General features: G+C 33.0%; 3 protein-coding genes across 3 annotated transcripts; 2 read left to right on the plus strand and 1 right to left on the minus strand.

The window, feature by feature from the left end:
- The first annotated feature begins 7509 nt into the window (after window positions 1-7509).
- Window positions 7510-12492, plus strand: LOC122402864 (transmembrane protein 53). Its single transcript, XM_043406018.1, has 5 exons — window positions 7510-8088; window positions 9150-9357; window positions 9435-9587; window positions 10111-10236; window positions 10612-12492. Exons 1-5 carry the CDS (start codon window positions 7874-7876, stop codon window positions 10879-10881), a joined length of 972 nt encoding a protein of 323 aa, XP_043261953.1. The 5' UTR covers window positions 7510-7873; the 3' UTR covers window positions 10882-12492.
- Window positions 12493-12527: 35 nt separating this feature from the next.
- LOC122402880 (structure-specific endonuclease subunit slx1) lies at window positions 12528-13568 on the minus strand. The gene is made up of 3 exons (XM_043406038.1): window positions 13358-13568; window positions 13218-13269; window positions 12528-13064 (listed from the first exon to the last, which is right to left on the minus strand). Exons 1-3 carry the CDS (start codon window positions 13534-13536, stop codon window positions 12528-12530), a joined length of 768 nt encoding a protein of 255 aa, XP_043261973.1. The 5' UTR covers window positions 13537-13568.
- Window positions 13569-14254: 686 nt separating this feature from the next.
- LOC122402884 (protein NipSnap) lies at window positions 14255-16135 on the plus strand. Its single transcript, XM_043406042.1, has 5 exons — window positions 14255-14573; window positions 14687-14869; window positions 15098-15266; window positions 15345-15612; window positions 15781-16135. Exons 1-5 carry the CDS (start codon window positions 14491-14493, stop codon window positions 15927-15929), a joined length of 852 nt encoding a protein of 283 aa, XP_043261977.1. The 5' UTR covers window positions 14255-14490; the 3' UTR covers window positions 15930-16135.
- The last annotated feature ends 6225 nt before the right edge of the window (window positions 16136-22360 follow it).

The raw sequence follows: 22360 nt of genomic DNA on the forward strand, positions 1-22360 counted from the left end.
TTAGGTTCGTAAAGAAAAAGCAATAACGAACAAAAAAATATCGATTCTACGCGGAAATGAACTCTCAATATGAAATATCGAATTGCAATTTGCATATCCTTTCGATACAAGCATTCTATTTTCCATCGATTAAAACAATGATCGCGAACAAACTTTGATTTATGCAAAGAATACAGAATATTTATAAAAAATTCACTATTTATAAATAACAATTGAGTTGCAACGGTTATTATATCCCGTACAAATTACCAACTCTAATAATGAATAATTAGTGATATAGATATATAGATTGGAATCATAAATTCAATCTACAACAAGATTAATCATAATATATTTAACGCGTTATAAAGAATAAAACAATTTGTCTATTTACAGCAGTACTTTCAAAGCAGTATTTCCTTTGGCAAATATATAAAGAAAAGATATATTTTAAATTAAGGTCCACTCGTGTTAAATTCAAACAACCCGTGAGTGGACCATTCTTTCTTTCGCAACGCTAAATTATATAATAAAAAACTATACGCGAATGGTGCTTGTTATTCGTGAAATGAACCACGCAGGGTTCCTTTATTAATTAAATCGCGTGCACCCATATTCAATCATGCGCAACACTAATTTTAATAACGACGTTGAGCCATTCGAGGCTTTGCAGATCTCAGCTTGCTTCTTCTTGATCCTTGGTGCAATGGCCAGCGTTTTGGCCAGCGTTTTGGCCAGCATTTGGGCATTGAATCGCAACTCTACTTAATAAAAAACGCGACAAGTCAAGATCGCAACGCTAATTTATAATATAAAAATTCCAAACGCGATTTCTAACAATAAAAGCAACCGCGAATGGTGATTGTTCGCAACACTACCCTGAAAAGTAAACGCGAAAAATAGTAATTCGCAACGCTAAGAGCAAACCGATCGGTTAATTCGCAATGCTATTCTTAAATAACGATAAAAGCAATCGCGTATGGAATTCGCAACGCTACCCTGAAAAGGAAACGCGAAAAATAGGAATTCGCAACTCTACGAGCAAACGCGATTATTCTATATTCGCGACTCTATCTTTAATGGAAATATATTTATGTATCGCAACGCTAATGCAAATCGCGTTTTGCCCAAAAATGCTGGATCGTGGCGTTGCAGAAAATAAACTAACTACTTCTAATTACTATTAACTACTGTAGAGTGGCTCATGTGGGGATGAAGTTAGACGTTTTAAATATCGCAACACTACGGGCCAACAACGCGATAAATCAACAATCGCAACGCTAATTTATAATAGAACAAATTCCAAACGCGACTTGTAAGAATAAAAGCAATCGCGAATGGTAATTGTTCGCAACTCTACCCTGAAAAGCAAACGCGAAAAATAGTGATTCGCAACTCTACGAGCAATCGCGTTTACTAAAAATTCGCAACGCTATTTTTAAAGCAAACGCCCGGTTCCTAGGTTTGCATAAAAACAATCGCGAATCGTGTTCAGTCGCAACTCTAACAGATCAACGCGATAAATATTTGTTCGCAACTCTACGAGCAAACGCGAACATTGTATATTATTCGCAACTCTAACTTTAATCAGGGGCTATTGGTACATGTGCATGCACATGTACTGGCCACTAAACTAACTACTACTAGTACTACAATTGGGGTAGAATTTGGGCATTGAAAATATCGCAACGCTAATTAAAAAATCGCACGATTAATCAAGATCGCAACGCTAATTTATAATATGAAAATTCCAAACGCGGTTGATGTCCATTATATGTGTAAAAGAGTAAAAAAGCAACGCGAATCGTGATTGTTCGCAACACTACCCTGAAAAGCAAACGCGAAAAATAGTATCTCGCAACTCTACGAGCAATCGCGTTTATCAATAATTCGCAACGCTATTTTTAAGCAAACATTCAGTACCTAAGTACTCAAGCAAAAAAGCAATCGCGTATCGTGTTTAGTCGCAACGCTACCCTGAAAAGTCAACGCGAAAAATAAGAGTTCGCAACTCTAAAAGCAAACGCGATTATTGCATATTCGCAACTCTATGTACATCATAACCGCGGGTTATGGGGAGAGATGGCTGGCATGTATGGTGCAATCATGTACGAAGTACATGCATACGTGAGCCAGCCAGAAAAATAAACTAACTACAACTACAGACGAGTTAAGTGATAAAGTAGTAACAGGAATGACTTTCCATTCTCATCCGAGGATGAAAATGAAAAGCCATTTGTTGCAGCCCACTCTTGAAACAGTTTGTCAGGGCCTCTTCGGCTCATATAGAGCCTTTTCTTTCTTCGGCGGTCCTGCCGATGCCTGAAACTTACTTAAAACAGGGCTCGAGATTTTGTGCAATACGTAGTCTTACAACAATATACGAATTGTTGCAAGAGCATACGTGGTGAATCTCGAGGGGGACGAACGTTTCGAAAGGGACCTGATCACGACCGCGAGCGCAAGCGCGAGAGAGCGACTTTAAGAGTCGCGCGATTCGAGGAGTCGAAAATAAAGCCGAAACAAACAGCACATGTACACCGTTTGAACCAGCAAAATTTCTACTCTCGAAATCGTAACTACAGGAACAGAACTGCCACGCGAAAACGCGCCTACCCGAATTACTAATGTGGACAGTCCTGCCCTGACCCTACCTACTTACTTAGATTAAGCACACACACACCAGAGAAAAAGTTACCTACCTACCTAAACCTATATTTAAAAAATTGCAAAACTCATTCTCGCAAACAAACACTCCACGGTTCTCACGCATAATATTCGGGCGCGACCTAAACTAGAGAGGATTCCCCGGGGTTCCTCCGACACCCGAATATTGCAAACATTCACACTCTAATTGTGCACTTACTAGTTTCTGGCGGACTGACAAAGGCTAGTGATCTTTGCGTTCTTATATTATATAGATAAACGTTTCTATAGAACGTTTCAATATATGGAATATAGTCTTTAATAAAATCTATTGCATAAATGTATCATTGAAGATTGAAAAATATTCAGATTTAAATCCATTAAGATCAACAGTTTTCAAATAAATGATAAATTGAAATTTGATATTATTATTGATAAAAATCTAACGTTATAAAATTCTATATGTAAATTGCAATCATAAAACATCTGAAACGACGCACTTCCACAACCTAACCACACACACACACACACATGTGGAGAGTACGTCGCGCACGATTCACTAGCCAATGTCAGTCGTCGATATGTCGTTGAATTGTTATAAATAAATTCATCGTGCCCCGTTGCCTTCGCTCATGCAAATAGCACCTGGGCATGTGCATGAACTTAGGCAACGAACACGGAAAAATTACTCTGAAAATCCTGACTAGAAAAACTGGTTAATAGCTAAACGGTATTTCGTATCTAATTTTTAGTTCAAATGACTCGACTTGTTCTATGTAATATATCAATAATAAAATATGTTAATATTGAAAACTACTACTATTCGATGAAACTATTATAATTGAAATTGAATTATTTAAAATGAATGACTCTACTTGAGATTTCATGATAAAAGAATTTACTTTAAAAATTGAAATGAATACAATAAATTGTTAATAAAAATATTCAACTATCCTTGATCGATTCTGTCGTCAAAGTAAATTTTTTAAAAGATGAAACTAGTATAAAATACATGTTACTTTGACTAAAAAATCGACCTGTCGCGAAATGCCTTCTTGCACGTTAAATACATCATACGATGTATTAATTAAGTAAACGATCAATAGTTATGAATTTATATTAATACTGTAAATATTGTTGTACAGTGTCATATTAATTATCATTCATATTCTACGCGATCATATGATAAATATAATATTTTCACATTATATTTATTCATTTTCTATTCAATCATATAACTGTGTTATATTCATTTGTAATATTAAGAAACGCGAGTGCAAGAAGACCCTAAAACCTGCTCTAAAAAATATAACAGATGATGTTACTATTCACACTTAACTCGTCAAAAATAACAAGTATACAACTGGTCACCCGTGTTGATTCGGATCTTTCATCCTACAACATGGTTGGGGACCAGAGGAAACAAAATAGCATGCGACTTACCAGTGATGAGACTTGAAGCCCCCGAAGTCATCCATCGGTCAGCATGGTCCTGCTGGTAAGATTCAGGTCCAGAGACTGTAACAAAAATGCAAAAAAACAATTAGAATCTATCGTTAAAATTATAGAGATTTTTAATTAATAAATTTCAAAGTATAAATTTATACTTACGTTGTTCGGTCGTGGTCCACCGCCCGATACTCCCCGAGTACTGCTACTCGTTCCCAGGATCATGTTCCGAATCTGTAAGAAAACTGTAAGAAAACAATTAGAATCTATTGTTAAAACTGTAAAGATTTTTAATTAAAAATTCCAAAGTATAAATTTATACCTACATTGTTTGCTCGTGGAGCATCGCCAAATAATCCTCTTCGGTGATGCACCGACTCTAATTCCGGTAACGAGGAGTTTAAATTTCAAATTGAAAAAATAATTAATTTGATTGGAAAATATTAAATTAGAATACCGCGACCGAAGATTTAAATCGGCGAACAAATGATTCTACTATCGCGATTCGGAAAACAGAAAGAGCCACGATGCTCTGTAAGTAATTTAATATTGCGTAGAAAACACTGCTTCTATTCTCGCGTTTGTCTAACACCGTGAACGATAACGTGCTTGGGGTCACTTTGGCCCGAAAAACAAACTTGTTGCTACGCTCGATCACTGACTCTACCGGCCGCATTGCGCGCGGCCAACAAATTTCCTGGAAAGAAAAGACCTGAAAAGAAAGGGACAGGAGACAAGAAATACAACAAGCACATCTGTGCTTAGCCTATCGATTTTTGTTTTTCTTCTTACTAGAATTCGACAACGAAAACACTGCTTTGCTTAGTACTGCTGTATACATAGTTTATCCCGTACAAAATCAATGCCACGAAGGCGAAATATTCTCATTCAATGAGAATTTCAACGACAAAATATTACCTACGGAAATAATTATTTAATCTACAAATATTATATCACTAAATTTCATAATTAGAGTTGCAAGCATGATCATGTTTACTTTACCGAACGTTAGAATATCTCGTAATTTTTATAAATATTCCGAAATTTGCAAGAATTAAAGTTTGCTAGTTATTTATGCCTGAATAGCATATTTCAACTCCGCAGTTACTACGTTTTATGAAACTTGTATCGAAATATATGTATATGCAAATTGCAATTACGACGATTCGTAAAGAAATCTAAAGAATCAATTAAATAAATAACAGTCGGAAATATTCAATCGCGATCAAAATACAGTCTAATATAAACTATTCCAATGTATCGTTAATATCTACCGACGCCATTTTTGTATACTTCGATATGTATCGAAGTAGATAAAATGTTTGTTACCGATTTTAATACTTTATCTTAACAATGACCGATCAGAAAATTAAGAACATGCTTACAACGAATAACGTAATAAAGCTACGATAAAAATGTACAAATATTAATATGAATGTTAATTTTTGTTATAATTGTTTAAACGTTACCAATAATGTTACCAATATTCTCTTCAAAATTTGTCGACTGGTCTGCCATCTGTTATGGCGTCCTTTACGCGCCAATAAAATTTTCCATGGCGTCGAATTTCAATCAGAGACTGCAACAGAAATAATATAGAAATAAAATCATAATTAAACAATGACTGATTATAATTAGGAAATAGGAAAAGGTTAGAAATACATACTTCGTTGGTCGCGAAACGCCGACACGTCTTGACAGGTTTCGACAGGTTTCGACAAGTCTTCTTAATTTCGAATTCCAATGGGAGACTGTAACAGAAACGAAATAACGATGCATTAAAGTACAGAAACGATGATTATCGAAACAGTATTGCAAGAGATTGTAATTAAAATATGAGTAGAATAGTGGAAAGATCAACAGGTTAGAAATACGCACCTCGGTCGCGGAGCACCGCTACGTCTTGACGTCAAAGTCGGAATGATGGCCGCCGGCTGTGCTCGGCAACGCTCGGGAATTAGGCGGCGGGGTGGGGAAGCTCCGATGTCTCCCGAAGCTTGTTTACGAACCCGAGGGATACCTCGGGTAGAAACCGCGGATAGACTGATTTTTTGCAAATTATTTACAACTTTAACTAGTCAAGGAATCGCGAATAATTCGTACTTTTAAACTCGTATGCATTTACATGCAACAAGGTTGCTGCCTATCGCACTAATTCAGTGAGTTTCTCAACTGACCGCTATCCATGAGAAGAGGCCGGTAAAATCACCTCCAAATTTTCAGGTCGGTATGACCGACGGGAATTAGAGCTCATGGTTACCTACAAAACAAATATTGGACAACTTTTCTATAGGGCATCGAACAAAATTACTGAAAATGAAAAATGAATTTTTAAGAAAAATCGACAGGAGGTAGGTGCTTAAATTTTTCGACGAAAAAAAAATTTTAAATCGATCTGAACAAAATTATTTCCTCTTGTGTTAAATTCTTTAACCTGTTGGTAATGTTGCGAGTGACACGAAAATGGTAATGGGGCTCTAGAGCCTTGTTAAAATGGGCTGAAAAAATACATTGAATGTAAGGGTCCTTACGTATACCTCGTCTGCGTTAATATTAATCACAGGATATTAACAGAATGTTACATTTGCACAGAATAATTCTCAGTAAAACTACTGCTTTTGCTTAAACTTATACGTATAATTGAAATAGAATTGTATTATACCATTAATAACTCGAAAAAGGATCATTTCCACCAGTTAAAAACATACATTTTTAATTATACTCGTTAAGTGTTGCAAGATGATATAAAAGAAGTCGAAAATTTTACGTCCACCAAAACGAAAGTCAGCCAAATATGTATACTTCTAAGTATAATGTTCGCAGTTTATGTAGGACGTAGTTTCCCTGTTATTGCTTTAAACAAAACATAAGTAAGAGGTCGTTAATGGGGATTCGATCAGTAATGGTAACATGATATACAATCAAACGTAGTTGATTTTAATACATTGTATATTAAACCTCGTGTAGAATGTAGCCTACGATGCAGCCTTGTTGCGCGTAAATGCATACGAGTTGAAAAGTACGAATTATTCGCGATTCCTTGACTAGTTCAAGTAGCCTAGTCATTGTGAAATGATAAAAGGTACATATTAGTGCAACGCGGGCACAAGAGTATAATGGTACAGCAGTGCATGTTGCCAACAGTTGCATGTAAACTATGATATTTAGCTTGCGGATTCACGTTTGTTAGAACACCTTTCTTAATTTCAAATTATCTAACGCGTTACGCGGTATTAGCGTGTAAGAAATAGTATGATCGTCGTCATAGGAGCTCGAGCTATTTAAATGCGACGATAGTGCTACAGGCCTTTCAAGGCCTTAAAAAAAGGCGTAACATTTCCAGGCGAACCACCAGGATTTAACGACCTTCTAGCATCGTGAACGTGGACGCAGGTCCGATTGTCTATTATCAACTATCGTGTCCGGCTAACGCAATCGGCTGGAATCGCCAGTTCGCATCGATCCGCGGAAACGTTCCCGGAATCCCGTGATTACCGATATCGGAAAGAAAGGAAAACACTCTCTCCAGAGGGAGTTCCACGGTCGTAGACATCGCGTTGTCCTCGTCCGTGACGCGACCTAACTTTGGTACAGGCGTTTTGGTATCGATCACCAGCTAGTGCTCTCGACGACGACGCAAGCTCAACTCGAAACGAGGATCCGTCGAGGTAGAGGGGCAGTTGTTATCCTCCCTCTCGCTACCGTTGGTTGCCCACTACCCTGCGCATCACCGTTTCCCCTACACCTTCTCGTTCTTTCTCTCGCATCCTCGCGGGAAGGAGGACGAGAAGCAGAAAAGATGAGCGATCAAGAGGATCTCGACTACTATATCATGTTCCCGTCGTTTCCGCCGTTCCCGAAGGATCCGACGTTGACCACCGGCGGTCAGAATCAACGCGAGGAGTTCGTGTTCGTCTACAAGGAAGACAAACGACCGGTAGTCGTGCTCCTAGGATGGGCTGGCTGTCAGGACAGATATCTGGCCAAGTACAGCGCAATATACGAGGAAAAAAGGTACTGAAATTATCCAAAACGGAATACTTTCGTCTATTTGCATCCAAGGCAGAAATTCGCGGTGAATCGAGCTACGACCGGATGTTTGCCTGCATTTTTCTAGCTAATTGTAGTAAACGGCGGATGTTGTAAGCTGTCGAGCGCTCGACGATCGGGATTCGCTTGCATGAGAACAATTTACGCATCGAAATCGAGTAAAATGGATTAGCTTCGTTCGCGCAAAACCAGTGGAACGGAATAGACGCAGCGAGTTGTGCCGGCAAATCGCACTATACCGTGATACCTATTTGCTTAATCAATAACAATTCAAACGCCGTGTGTAACGCTGGATTCCTACGACGCCTCGAATTTTCTAAAATTATTACCACTTGCCACTGTCTATCGACAACGTGAACGACGTAAGCTCTGAATATAAAGCGCCACGTATACCTAGGCAAACGCGTTCACGTTACTATACATATACAATGTAGAGTGTGCTAAAATTAATGATCCAAACTTTGGATACATATGGTACTCGTCAAAATAAGCGAAAAAGTGTTAGTATATACGGTAGGTGGGTCAAGAGATGAACAGTTTCCAAGTAGGAAGGAAAAGTTTTGTTTAGCGTGAGTAGGCGTTCCAAATATCTTACGCCCATTCCAAGAATCAAAATTTTTCCTTATTTCGCGGTAACCGAAAGATGACATAATAATAATTGCTACCAAAGAAGATTCTTATCTTAACTCTTATAATGACTCGTGACATAGTGACTCGGAAACTATTAAATTCTAAATTAACATTTACCAACACTGTTTTGCTTCTTTGAACGCTACTATACAATGTATGCATTCTTGAATGTATACGAACCTCGATGAAAAAACGTATCGACGCATGCATCAAAATACATTGAACGTTCGCTGTAATGAAATAAAATCGTTTGCTTAGTTTCCAAATTACAACTAGAAGCAAAGAAAAAAAAAAATGTATGCGTACCATTTATTTGTTACTTTTCACGAGTATTCCTTGAGATTGTTAAATTGTTTAGTAACGTTAACATAGAAAAATGATGTTCATTTTCTAAGCTGCATCACTTTGCGATATACGGCGCCGGTGGAATGCCTGTTCTGGCGAAGGGACAAGATGCCTTATATTGGGAAACGATTGATCCAGGTGATCACGGATAAGAGTCTGGATCAGCACCCGATATTTTTCCACGTATTCAGCAACGGCGGTGCATTTCTATATCAGCACGTAAGCCTCGCGATGCAGCAGGCTACCAAACCGATCAAAGTACGAAAATTCTTTTACATTTACAACCTTCGGAGAATTGTTATTCCATCGTTTGACGCGCATTTCGAAAATTACAGGTCAAAGGAGTGATATTTGACAGCGCGCCTGGCGAGAGAAGATTAACCGCGCTTTTCAGAGCGATCAGCGCTATCATCGGAGGACATCCGATTACAAACATACCCATGTCCTTCTTCATTACGATTTTCCTCTCTGTACTTTGGTTCCTCGAGGTACGAACATTTTTACAAACAAAAACAAACAAGTTTCAGGCAGAATCCGCGGTAAAATATCGACCAGATTTACTGAACAAATTAGCGGTTTTTCCAGAGAGCTGCTTATATAACGGAATCTAGTTATCAAACAGGAAATGTGAAATAGTTTATTCGATGAGATCTAGTACATTATGATTGCATCATTGGTTACGTAGTAAGAAAAATAAATATCATGAGAACTAACGCAAACAACGAAGAGGATATAGTAAATGTAAACCAAGTTGGCTTTCGCAATGGAAAAATAAACTTGAAGATGAATAAGCTTTTAGTGTTTGCGAGACTATAATTTCGAGTAAATAATTAAAAGTAACATTTTTTAACGGTATTCTTGAAACTTGTTCATTTTATTCTAAATAGTATTCCCAACACTTCTATGTAATAAAAATTGCAAATGTCGGACTTAAGAACAACGATGAACGGTTGAATAATTTATTGATATGAAAAAAATTTGTTCGATTAAAATAAAATACTGCCCGTTTAGATGGTCGCTCACGCGTTTGGACGTGGTTATCCAGTTCAGACGAATCCGATCGCTTTGGCAGAGGAAACCCATTCATGGCCCCAGCTGTTTCTTTACTCAAACGCTGACACTTTAATACCGGCATCGGTAAGTGATTTCGAAAACGATTAACGATAAAGTAAACTCTTGAGGGGTTACATTAGACTACTGCTGCGGTACTTGGTCTTTCAGTGTCCGTAACTGCACTACCTTTTTTCATTTTCTACATGCATATATTATAAGCAAGTAAATTAAGATATTAAAGACTCGAGCAAGACCTTTACCTGTTACGAAGCTTGGGTTTTTTGGCTTTGTAGGTGGGTATATCTGTTTGTAAATATATTGTTGTATGTGGGATTATTTGGAGTGGGTTCCGGGAGTTGAAACGTGTAAACTTTGACACCTGCTCGAGTTTACGACCTCGCTATATCGTGGCCCGGACTATAAGAAAATTTGAATTACTCGATATGCTCGTATTTCAAGGACGTCGAGAAGTTCGCCAGTCGACGAGCAGAACGTGGCGTACGAGTGCAGTTGGTGCTATTTACGAATTCACCGCACGTGAAGCATTATGCTACTTACCGTGACGTATACGTTAACACGGTTTGTAGCTTTATCCATGAATGCCTGACGTCTTCTGACTCAGAAAGTTTGGAATCACCTCAAGATCACGGCGAAGAAAATACCGGACGGAAATACGATGTTCTGCCGGGTCTTGCTAAAAGGGTTGTGCTACCTCACGAGGCCACCTAACGGCTAAATTAGAAAAAACATCGATCACAAATTAGCAACGCGGTCGGCAAGAGGGTCGTATTGTCGTGCAGTCTCGCGCGTGCGATCGCGAGCAACTGGACAAACTGGAATACTAAGAGGATCGACATATTCTTTCATTTCCTCTTTTTCACACTTGTACATCAGAATTCGTGAAATAAGTTTCTTAGACAGCGTTGAGTCTTGCTTACTCCATGCTTCCTCTATTATATTGTCACGCGATATGACAAAATACTTAAGTAGAATCTAATGCAAAATAAATTTTTATTATGATAATCATAACACCGGTTTGCTTTATCTACCTATGAATTACAATTTACCTATCATCGAAACAATTACTGTGAACAAAAAGAATTGCTTTATACCTGATAGTGTGACCATAATTATACATTCTATCCTATTCTTAGTACCTACTTATAGAGTTGGGCAAATATTCATTCATAATTAACGAATACAAATTTCACATACATCGTAAACTAATTTCCGTTTGCAGTTAATTCATTCGTAAATTAGAATCTAGATTTTTTAAACTGACATCAACTGACGAGCGAAGCTACAGGTAAAAGCTAGTTAACAAACGAATCGAAAACTTGTATTCGTTAGTCGCGAATAAAGTTTGCCCAGCTCTGTTTATAATTCATAGAATAGTATAATTTGTTTGATGTAACAAGACTCAACACTGATCAGCTAATATTGAAACTTTTGCATAAACTTTGGAGACCTTGATTCTCGACCTCTCTTTTCTTCAATTCTCCTCTTATACTTGTTCCATTTCTGCTTTCTATTTTCTTTGTATCTTCCAGTTTCTTCCCTCGTTGTGTGTCCTTGAACGTCGATGTACCTGAACTTGACAAGTCGATAGATTTACGTTCACGTCGCGAATAAACAGAGAACCGTACGTTCGATCGTGTGTATGTACAAATGTGCAGAAGAATTATTAGAAGACAAGGTGATGGCACACTACCGACAAACTAAATGATAACTGCACGACCCACCTAATCCCCTCCACATGTTTAGCTTGTAGGTAGTGTACTAACATTTCATCTCGCAATAGTACAATTCTGAATTTCCAATTGACAAACGACACAACGTTGCGATAAACTCTGAATCTCTTCATTTGGAATTATGTAATCTCGTATAGTGAGTTGATAAAGACTGTAGGTGCACTGACAGCGAATTATAAAAAAAAATTTAACAAGTTAGAAACCTAGACGCTTGATGATGCGATCTAAATGCGTGCAAGATAGATACGTCGATGATTAAAATCTGAAACTACGGTTCACAACGTTTAAGTATCGGCACAACAAGCTCGCACAAAAGAATCAAGCTGGTCTTGATTTGGCTTTCGATTTAATTGCGGCGTAATTAAATATCGACGAAACAGGAATTTTCTTGTATCTCTCCCTATCGGATAATGTTACATTTACATGCATATATATATTTTGATCTGTTAATTAGTTACAAATAAAGACTGATAAATATACATGCATCGTTACTTTTTTATAAATAATATATAGTTGATACCGAAATAACCGCCATCCCCCCTCCTCCTCTTTTGATGAAACTGCAGATCCAAAGAACTACCAAAAATAACTTTTTTATGAAAGATAACATGCTACATGCAAAATTTAAATTCGCATATAATCATAGTCGCTAGAATAACATTCCTTAAGATTTCCATAGCAGCCAACTTTTTTTCTAATTAAATCCCCCCATAAAACATTAGTATTGCAAACAGGACAAGTGCCTTCGATTGGTAAAATCATACTATTTTTGCAAAATATGTCTGCTAAGCAGATCAAGTGAGCTACCAATGGACAACTAGGTTTTATACAACTAACTAATTCTTTTTTTTTTAAAGACAGACTACATATAAAACAAAACATAGAAGATTCATTTCTATCATCTGTCTTTTTTACCTTTCGAGAAATCACTTTTCCATAACATGTAGGCATATGCATAGGAGCTGAAATATGACCGGAATATTCATTAAAAAATTCATAATCTAACCAACGTACTGTTAAGGGCAAACGACACCATGGCCCAACTTTCAACATTTCCGTTAACACTAATAAACAAAATTCAAACTTTTTCTGGTTCGACTTTTTTTTAGGCACATGTTTAAGACGCCGACTAACATGAGGATGTTGCCATGCCCATTCAAACTAAAAATAAAAATACATCGATTGCTATTACTTGATATAATATTAGGGCCAATTTCATGAATATTTTTAAAAAAAGTTCCGCGCAATACCAAATGTTTATATATAACTCTATATAGACATTTTAATTAATAAACTAGAGTTAGAAAAACATACCCTAAGTGCAGACGTACTATTTGGAAAACCATGAACTACCAATATCATTTCCCTAAGAATAAAAAGATTACATCCAATTTATAGAATTAATGCAGCAATAAAAATAATACCTTATGATCAGTTAATAAGTGTATACTCACCATGGTCCTTTGTTACTTGTTTTCCAAGCTCCGTTATGTTCTTTTCCAGCATTATGTTGCTTGATTCTACGTCGAGGATCAACCGTGTATCCTATATATGTTCTTCCTTTATATTTTGGATTTGTACAATATAGCAAATACACACCAAAAAAATGTTCTATTACTTTTGTATCGTCCATTTTACGGTTCACAACACATTCGCAAAAGACAAGTTTTATATTATTTATTAACTATGAAAATTAATTTAATGGATCAGCATTTCACGCAGCCAAACATTTATTTTGAATAGAAATGAACCTAACCTAACGTGAAACGATGGTTCCGAAGTTCTGAGTTCCGAGTTTCGGACACTTCCGGCCGACGTTCCGATGTTTCAACGTCCAATGAAACGCAACCATTGTAAAATAATTTCGTTTCCAAAGGAATGGTTATTAAAGAATAATTATTAAATATTGTATGATTGATATCAAAATTATGAAGTTCATAATTAAAATAATTGTAAGATTTAAATATTTAAAGAAATTAATTAAATACAGTAATAGTATGAGAATACACGCATACCTCTATAAAATTATGTATAAGCTTGAATGAATGCATTACCTATATTTATGATATACATATAATAATTATTACTTAAATGACGAAATCGATACATGTTTATTTTTAGATACTCTTTGGTTCTGATATGTTATTCAAAATATAGTATTCCAATAGCATGTTAAATAATTCAAGTAAGCGTCATATAAATATTATTAAAATTGTCCAGCTGTTTTGACCAATAATCAAAATTAAGCTTAAACCAGTGATGCAAAGAAATAAAAAGTTTGATCGCAATACGCAGGCGCTATGATACTGAAATTCACAAGTTTAATTGTCAAGAGAAGAGTATATGTATATGTATATGTATATCATACCAGTGCTCGCATAGTTTCCATGGTCGTAACTCTTCTTCCGTGTAGAAAGAAAAAGTCGCGAATGGAGATTATGAATAATAATAAATCAACATTAATCGGCGATTACACCGAGAGCTTAATCGAGAGCGCCGCGTGTTTAATTGTAACGTTATCGAAATTGAACTCTGATCTTGATTGGGCACAGACCAGCAGAGATCTCTGCACAAGGATCCAGTAAGAATGGCTGCCGTTTTCAGAAGATTCAGAACCGCACAGATCACGGTGATCGGCAATACTAAACTACTGTCATTGATTATCAGCCGGTAGGCGACCACCATGAGGAGCGCTCCTTTTTTCATATGTTTCGCGTATAAACTACGCGAGCCAGTCTAAGCGGCGGCTTTTTAGGGCAATAGCCACATCGTGTGTGTTGTAGATCTTTTGCAAGGTCATCGATCCGTCAGGATATCAGCGAAGGATGGATAAACAAGATTTTCGTACGAAAAATCGAGCCAACCAAAGAGTCACACTCGCGGATGCTGTCAGACAAAGGAGTTATTTACGCTTTGCATACACACAATATCCGACCTGACTCCATTGACAATTACGTGGCCAATTAGTGAGTGCATCTATGAGTTTTTTTATTTTTTTTTTTATTCACAGTTCCTTTCAGTATCAAACTGTTAATACATTTAAAATACCTGTAAAAAACTTTTTTTTTAAAGATTTTTTTACAATTTTAACAAAATATTAAATTTTATTTATGTCGCAAAATTAGCAAGTGCAGAGAATTCTTTTATAATAGGAAAATTATATTGGGACATGTTTGTATTTTCGGATATTACAGCAAAGAGATTGTTAACGTTATTAACTCCAAGAAGTCTGAATTAAAATTGGAACTGGTTGGTTCATGGACTGTCGTAGCCGGTGATATCGATCAAGCGTTACACCTTTGGCAATATACCGGTGGTTATGATAGCGTTGATCGCGCACAAATCGAATTGTCCAAGGACAAAGTATGATATAGTTGAAAAACTTATTTCTATACAATGGTACAAAATACAAATCTTATGACACGTTAATATTACTTTTAGGTATATCAACAGTTACTCAAAGAAAGTGGCAAATATTTACGATCTCGTTACTTGCAATATTTATTGGCATTTAGCTACTGGCCTACCCTTATAAAACGCGATGGTTCAAATATATATGAAATACGTAGTTATAGATTACAACCTGGCACAATGATAGAATGGGGCAATAATTGGGCAAAGGCTATTAATTATAGACGCAACAACAATGAACCTTTTGCTGGTTTCTTCTCACAGATTGGTCGATTGTATAATGTTCATCACATTTGGTGTAGGTATTAAATTAATGTTAAATCCCTTTCTCTTATAACTTGGATCTTAAAACTAATTTCGCATTCTATTAAACCAATGTTCATGTCTCGAAAGAAGAATATCCCAGCTTCGGACTGAAAATAAAATAATTGAAAATACATAAAGGTAAAAACTATTTCAATTTCAGGTTACAAAAATCTCCACGCGCGAATGGAAACTCGGGAGAGTGCATGGAGGTCTCCAGGATGGGATGAATGTGTTGCATATACTGTACCATTGATCAGAGAAACGCATTCCCGTATTTTAAGACCTACTAGCTTTTCACCGACAAAATAAAATTTTCCTCCGATAAATACATTTGTATATTACAACTTATTTCTTATGTCTATATGATGAAAACATTGTAAAAATATTTGTTATAATGCACATTACATTTATAATCGTGTAAAGTAAGCGCTCGATATGGAAACGGTCGTAGCATTTTATTGTATTACAGCTATTGAAATGTATTTTAATAAAATTTAAATTTCTTTGTTACTATAGTGCGTTTTTAATATAACATATCATTTATCAATTAAGCACAATATTTATATGTGGATAAATTTATATACTTGTCTGTTATATTTACCGATATTTCTGTTTTGCTTTATTAAAATCTACCATTCATTATTACGCTTGTATAATGATGTTAATTTTATTATCTATGATTTGGTATTAATAATTTATTTTTATTTAAGGCAATGTTTACAAAAGCTGAATAATTACATTTTGACAAAAATTTTAAAGGAAAATATTTTATAATAACAAAGAAATTGCTTTAAGAAATGGAAGGGTTAGAAAGTGCACATAATTAAACATCCTTCTTTTATTATCTAATCAATATATTAAAATTCAATTAATCTGAGCTGTTACTTCAAGCCTTCATTTAACTTGCAAAAAGTATATTACATTCTCTCTTCTTCAGTCATTAGTTAAAAAGAATGTACATTAGTCAGGTTAAAAAATGAAGGTAATTATTATAATATTTAATAATAATAATAAACTAATTATAACTTGTTATTTGCATTTTATGTTCCATTTCGAAATCAATTTTTTTTATAAAGATACTAATATTTATCAGTTAAATTTTATAAATATATTCATATAATAAAATAATAATAATAATCGTAATTATCATAAAGAATTCTATTATTATAGATTACTATTTCATATTACAGAAAAGTGTTTTACGTGAGCATATTATTTACTTCAACTTTCTAAAATCATTCATTGATGCATTTGATGCTCAATTTAATCTAAAAACACTTCAGCATTACTTAAATTTTTACAATATTATTGTAAAATTAATTTTTATTCCTATTAAACACTATCAAGTTTGGAAGCTAGAGTTATCTTACTGATAATGAAATACATAATTTTTTCATCCGCATACATACACATGGAGTCAGTGAGTAACGAACCATTATTATATGATCTACAATGCTCATTTTATTAAAAGTTATTGCATTAATGTACATATATGTAATGTACATTGTACGACGTTTTATATCATACAATCAAAATTTCATTCCTTCGATACACTTAACAATAATTGTGATTCATATAGCACTGACTTTAAAATGCTGATGTATTTCGAAAATAGAAAAAGTAGAAAACGAAGTTAAATTTGAATTATAGTAAATTTGTCCCTATAAACGTGTCAAGAATGACGCAGTATTAGAAAATGCATATGCTTGATAGTATTGAAAATAGAAAGCATCTTTAGAACAGAGAAATAAATATCGACGAAATCTTTTTACGATTATTTACAGTATACAAGTATATGTACAAGATGTAGACAAACATTTTTACTTTGTAAAAAGAAAAGAAAATAAAATATGACGGAATAGAATTCTGTACGAATACAAAAGTTTTTACACTTAGTCACTCTATGCCAAGTGACTATGACGATATACATAATTGTTGATTCTAATATAATTTATAAATGATACTGCTTTAGGTAAGAGCGTATATTTTAAATTATTTGACAAATTTATTCAAGTTTCTTTACAATTATGATGGTTGAAATTGTTAAACAACATTTTGTTAAAAAATTCGCAACTTTTAATGCATTGCAGATATCAAGGTGAACTAAACTGTTTAAAGTATTATACATACAAGTATACCGTATAATAAGAAAAATTCCTGAAATTTAGACTCTAAGTAAATTATTGAAAATTAGAATTCAATTTTAGTTTCACCACAATATTTACAATTTTTATATTACGATTTTTTACAAGTATATTTAAACTTACGTTTACATTGTAACACTAATAAATCTCAATAATTTCTCAAACAAACAATGGAATATATTTTTTTTATTCTTTAAAATAATCTTAAAATTCGTATGAAAAATTTTGTAACATAATCATTTGACATAGAATGGTTTTATTAAAACATTTAATTTTTTAACTTGAAACAAAAACTATTAAAATTAATAATCAATTATCTTTTTAATTTATTAGCCTTATTTTATGTTCATGCGCAATGTTCTGTACTAAATGAAATACAAACGATATAATATCTCAATTTAAAAAGCTTAACTATATTAATGATAACATTAAGTTATCAGGAATTATATATGACGGTATAATTTCATTTGCAAAACTCTTGCGGATTAAAACTCTATTAAAAAATTGGCATTCGTATAGTATATCAAATGATACTGCAAATACATTATAGACATACATACATGTTCATTAAAGGTAAGATAAAACAACTTGACTTAATATAATATATAGAAGAAGTTTAGTTCATTATTAAATGGAAGGCAGACAAACATCCTTCCATTGTTCCATTAATATTCATAATTATATAAAAAAACTTTTACAGTTACATTATCAACTTTGCATACAGTTTTACTTTTCTATTCACATAAAACGTGTGCAAGTATTGCCACAAAATCTCTCATAAATCTCCGTCTATGTGTGCTCTGAAGTGTTTTTCTACTTTTTATAATTTCAACAATGATCACATTATGTACTATTACACTATAGATTTTTGTTATTACAAAATAATACTGCTTCGAACGAAAATTATTCGTGTATCTAGTTAAAGAAAAAAAGTTTATATCTACGGTAAATGTATATTAGTATATTCATCGATACATTTGTTATGCAGCAAAAATTCATTACTGTCTGAGAATATAAGAAAGAATAATGTTTTTATATCTTTTCCGTTTTTAAATTAATTATTAATAGATATAAATATGAAATAAAGAAAATTGCAACAAAAACGCTGAAATCACACATAGATGGAAATAAGTGAAAAATAAGCTGGTCAAATATTTATAAAGTATTAATTAGTAGTTGATAACTGATATGCCATGCCTATAGTTAATTGGCTAGCTCATATATCACGTTTCAAATTCAAATTACCAAGTTAGGAGCCATAGCTTTGGAGAATTCAATAAACTCTATCATACTAAATTCTAGTCATTATAATTAAGATTTAATTTCAAAATTTTACACATAGAGAATGAATATTTACAAAATGCTAGCAACAGTGAAAAAGTAATATTCTAAGTTAATGTTCAGTAATTTGTGATAAAAGTCACACAGTTACGGTCAACAGTTGCGTTTTTCTTATTTTTTTTTTTTTTTTTGTTTTCATAGATACCTGCAATTAGAGACTTATAGAGAACTCGTGCTACATTTATAAAATAAATACAAAATTTCACAATAAAAATTGTGCTGAATTTTAAATAACAATTTAAAGAGGATTAATGAAATCATTACATACGCTATGTATTTGTTACAACTTTTAGACAATATATTGGACAATAATTGATGAAATTTATACCTGGCATTACTCATTCGGTATACCTGTTTGTTTCATATAGAGTTTTGAAATATAATTTATTTATTTGTTCTTTATAAAAAAAAAAGGATTTTCTTTTATCAATTACTTGCCATATACTAACAATGTACATGTTTCTTAGAGTATAATATTATTGATTCTTTGTATTTCAAAAGAATTGAAAAAACCCGCATTTATTTACAATTTTGCAGTCTAGTATGAAAACTTGTATTTTATGTTACATACTGTTTTAAAATATTATACATTAGTCTTTGTATGCAATCCATAAATTTTTAGATGTATATTATTAAAATATTGACTGTAGAAAATGTTTTATAATATATACTAGGCCAATGAAGATACTGTAAAATCTTATACAATTATGAACAAATTTAATGCACTTTCCAGGTTGAAAGACAACAACATTTACAACTTCTAAAAGCTAAAAAACTTGGCAACAGCAATACAAAACTTTTTCTTGTGACATTAGTTTGCGATGTGCAAAATATTTTTAGAATTGCTACTTTTAAATGTAATTTTTCTTACCAAATTTTTTTCATTCGATTTTCTTTAAAAATCTTGTAAGCTAACTTTGCAGACCCATATGTGAAGGTGTCTTATACTTAAAAATTTTATCAATCATATTAGTCTACGTACGCTATAGTTATTTATTTAAAATTATCTATATAATTAAATTTTTTCAAATAAAAATTGCTAAATGAAGATAAAATTAATATAAATATTAATGGCAACTGTATATGCGAATAGAAATTTAGAATTATATTTCTTACAAAATCATTTGGCTGTAAAATATTATCCATAATGTTATAATTCTTTGTCAATTTATGATTATTTTATAAAATGATGTATGGATTGCATGCAGACTAGGATTAAAAAGTTATGGCTTAATTATATTACAATTTATAATGTAGCACGAACGCCTCTATTAGTCTGCATTGTTGAGCATCGATCGGAGTAGTTTGCTAAATGTGTCTATTAAATTCATACATCTTTCTAAAAGTACTGTCTAAGGAAGAATTTAAATGTAATACACGCATGTAATTCTACAGGTTTCATTGCAGTTACTCGCTACGTTCTTTTCTGATGTATAATATGTGTATATATTTACATATTGTATTATTACAAATGAAATATTTCAGTTGATTGTGACTATCTTCGTTTAAATAGTTTTGAACACATAATTATAAAAATATTTTTTTACCTCAACTTTGATCATTTTAATTACCGTAATTGAACGCATTTCTAATGCCTCCTTTAATTTAATCTATTTATTGTGAATTTTTGATTTTTTTCTATTAAATCACCATCAAGAAATAATGTTATTGTACAAGAAAAATTGGAATGTGGGCTACATTATGTAATAATAATGTTAAGACACGTTACAGAAATATTACCTGACATGTATCTAAATCTTCAAATTCTGCAAAGTAGATTTTAAAAAGACAAGTAATTCAAGATAAATTTTTACTATTTTCAAATTAAAGCTTTTTACTACGTTTACTATATTACATAATTATTTTGTTATTTCCATATGGAAGAAATATTCTAAGATATATTTAACTTAACTTACTATGTATTATACAAATTGATATATTTATGTAAAGATATAAATTTTTATTGCATTAAAACATTTAGTAGATAACTATATGTATACTATATGTTACATAGTAGAAACTTTCTAAGAAAATATGTAATTGTCAACGAAAACATTTCGAATTTAACACGAACAATTATATTTTGAAATAATATAATTATTTTCGTTTATCATATTTTAAGGAAGATATCGTTAACATCATTAGAAAAGATTAAATATCAATAAGAAGAGCAGTCACAATCATCTGACTTTTAATTCAATACTTCATAATGAAGATGAAGACATATAAAACGAAAAAGTACATGGAAATGTATTAATTGAAAAGGATAAAGAAACAAATTAGATGCTACATTATAAGAGTACAACATTGGGATGTGTACTGGATGGAAACTTCAGACAATCACAACAGAATATAACATAACTGAAATGTTGATAATACCAGCAGAATAATAATAATAATAATAATAATAATAATAATAATGATGCTATATCATGATTTTTTCAATAAACAGTGAAGTTAGAAGTACCGTATTGATACCTGAAAAATTAATAACATAAAAAGATAGATTTGTGGTATACTGAAAGCAACATACAGACTAGAATAACATTTGCAGATTCATTTTGGCAAGTAAAGGTAATTGTCTATAAACTTTCTGATTTCTGGCATGCAAAATCAAACGAGTCGTTGAATGCAGCAATAAAATACATTTCTTTAAACAATTTGTAATCTATAATTTAAAATCACATTACATAAATAACAATGACACTACTTATTTTATCCATCACTTTTATCTTTGAACAAATGAATAATTTCAGCTGAGATGCGTGCTAATAGTATTCCTAAAATGATACTATTTACGTTAAACATAAATATTTAAAATTGTATTTTTGAATATCCTCTATACGTGTTTTACATTTTTATTGGAATTTTAATGCAAGAAACTTTTAAATTGTACTGTACTGAAAACGAGTTAATGTTTCAACTCATATTCCATTCATATAAAATATTACAAATCTGAATATTTAATTTATACATATATGCACATATACAGGACGAGACACTTAAGGAAGGCTATCTAAGATACTTTTCACATTTTTTAAGTTTCCAGTAAAAATTATTCAATATCATTTTTCAATGTCTTGTAGTTGTAATTCTTTCTAAGCGAAAATAAGAATCACGATTCAAACTCACATTGAGTTTTATAAATAAAGAATGAACTGAGGAATGTTGAAATAAATTCTACGATATATGTTGTAAGGCATTCCAAATTCCAAAATATGTAACAAACGCTTTAATTGGTTACTATTTCTTAGC

The sequence above is a fragment of the Colletes gigas genome, unplaced genomic scaffold (assembly GCF_013123115.1).
Source record: "Colletes gigas isolate AHSC1104 unplaced genomic scaffold, ASM1312311v1 Colletes_gigas_Sc00041, whole genome shotgun sequence".
NCBI classification, from domain to species: domain Eukaryota; kingdom Metazoa; phylum Arthropoda; class Insecta; order Hymenoptera; family Colletidae; genus Colletes; species Colletes gigas.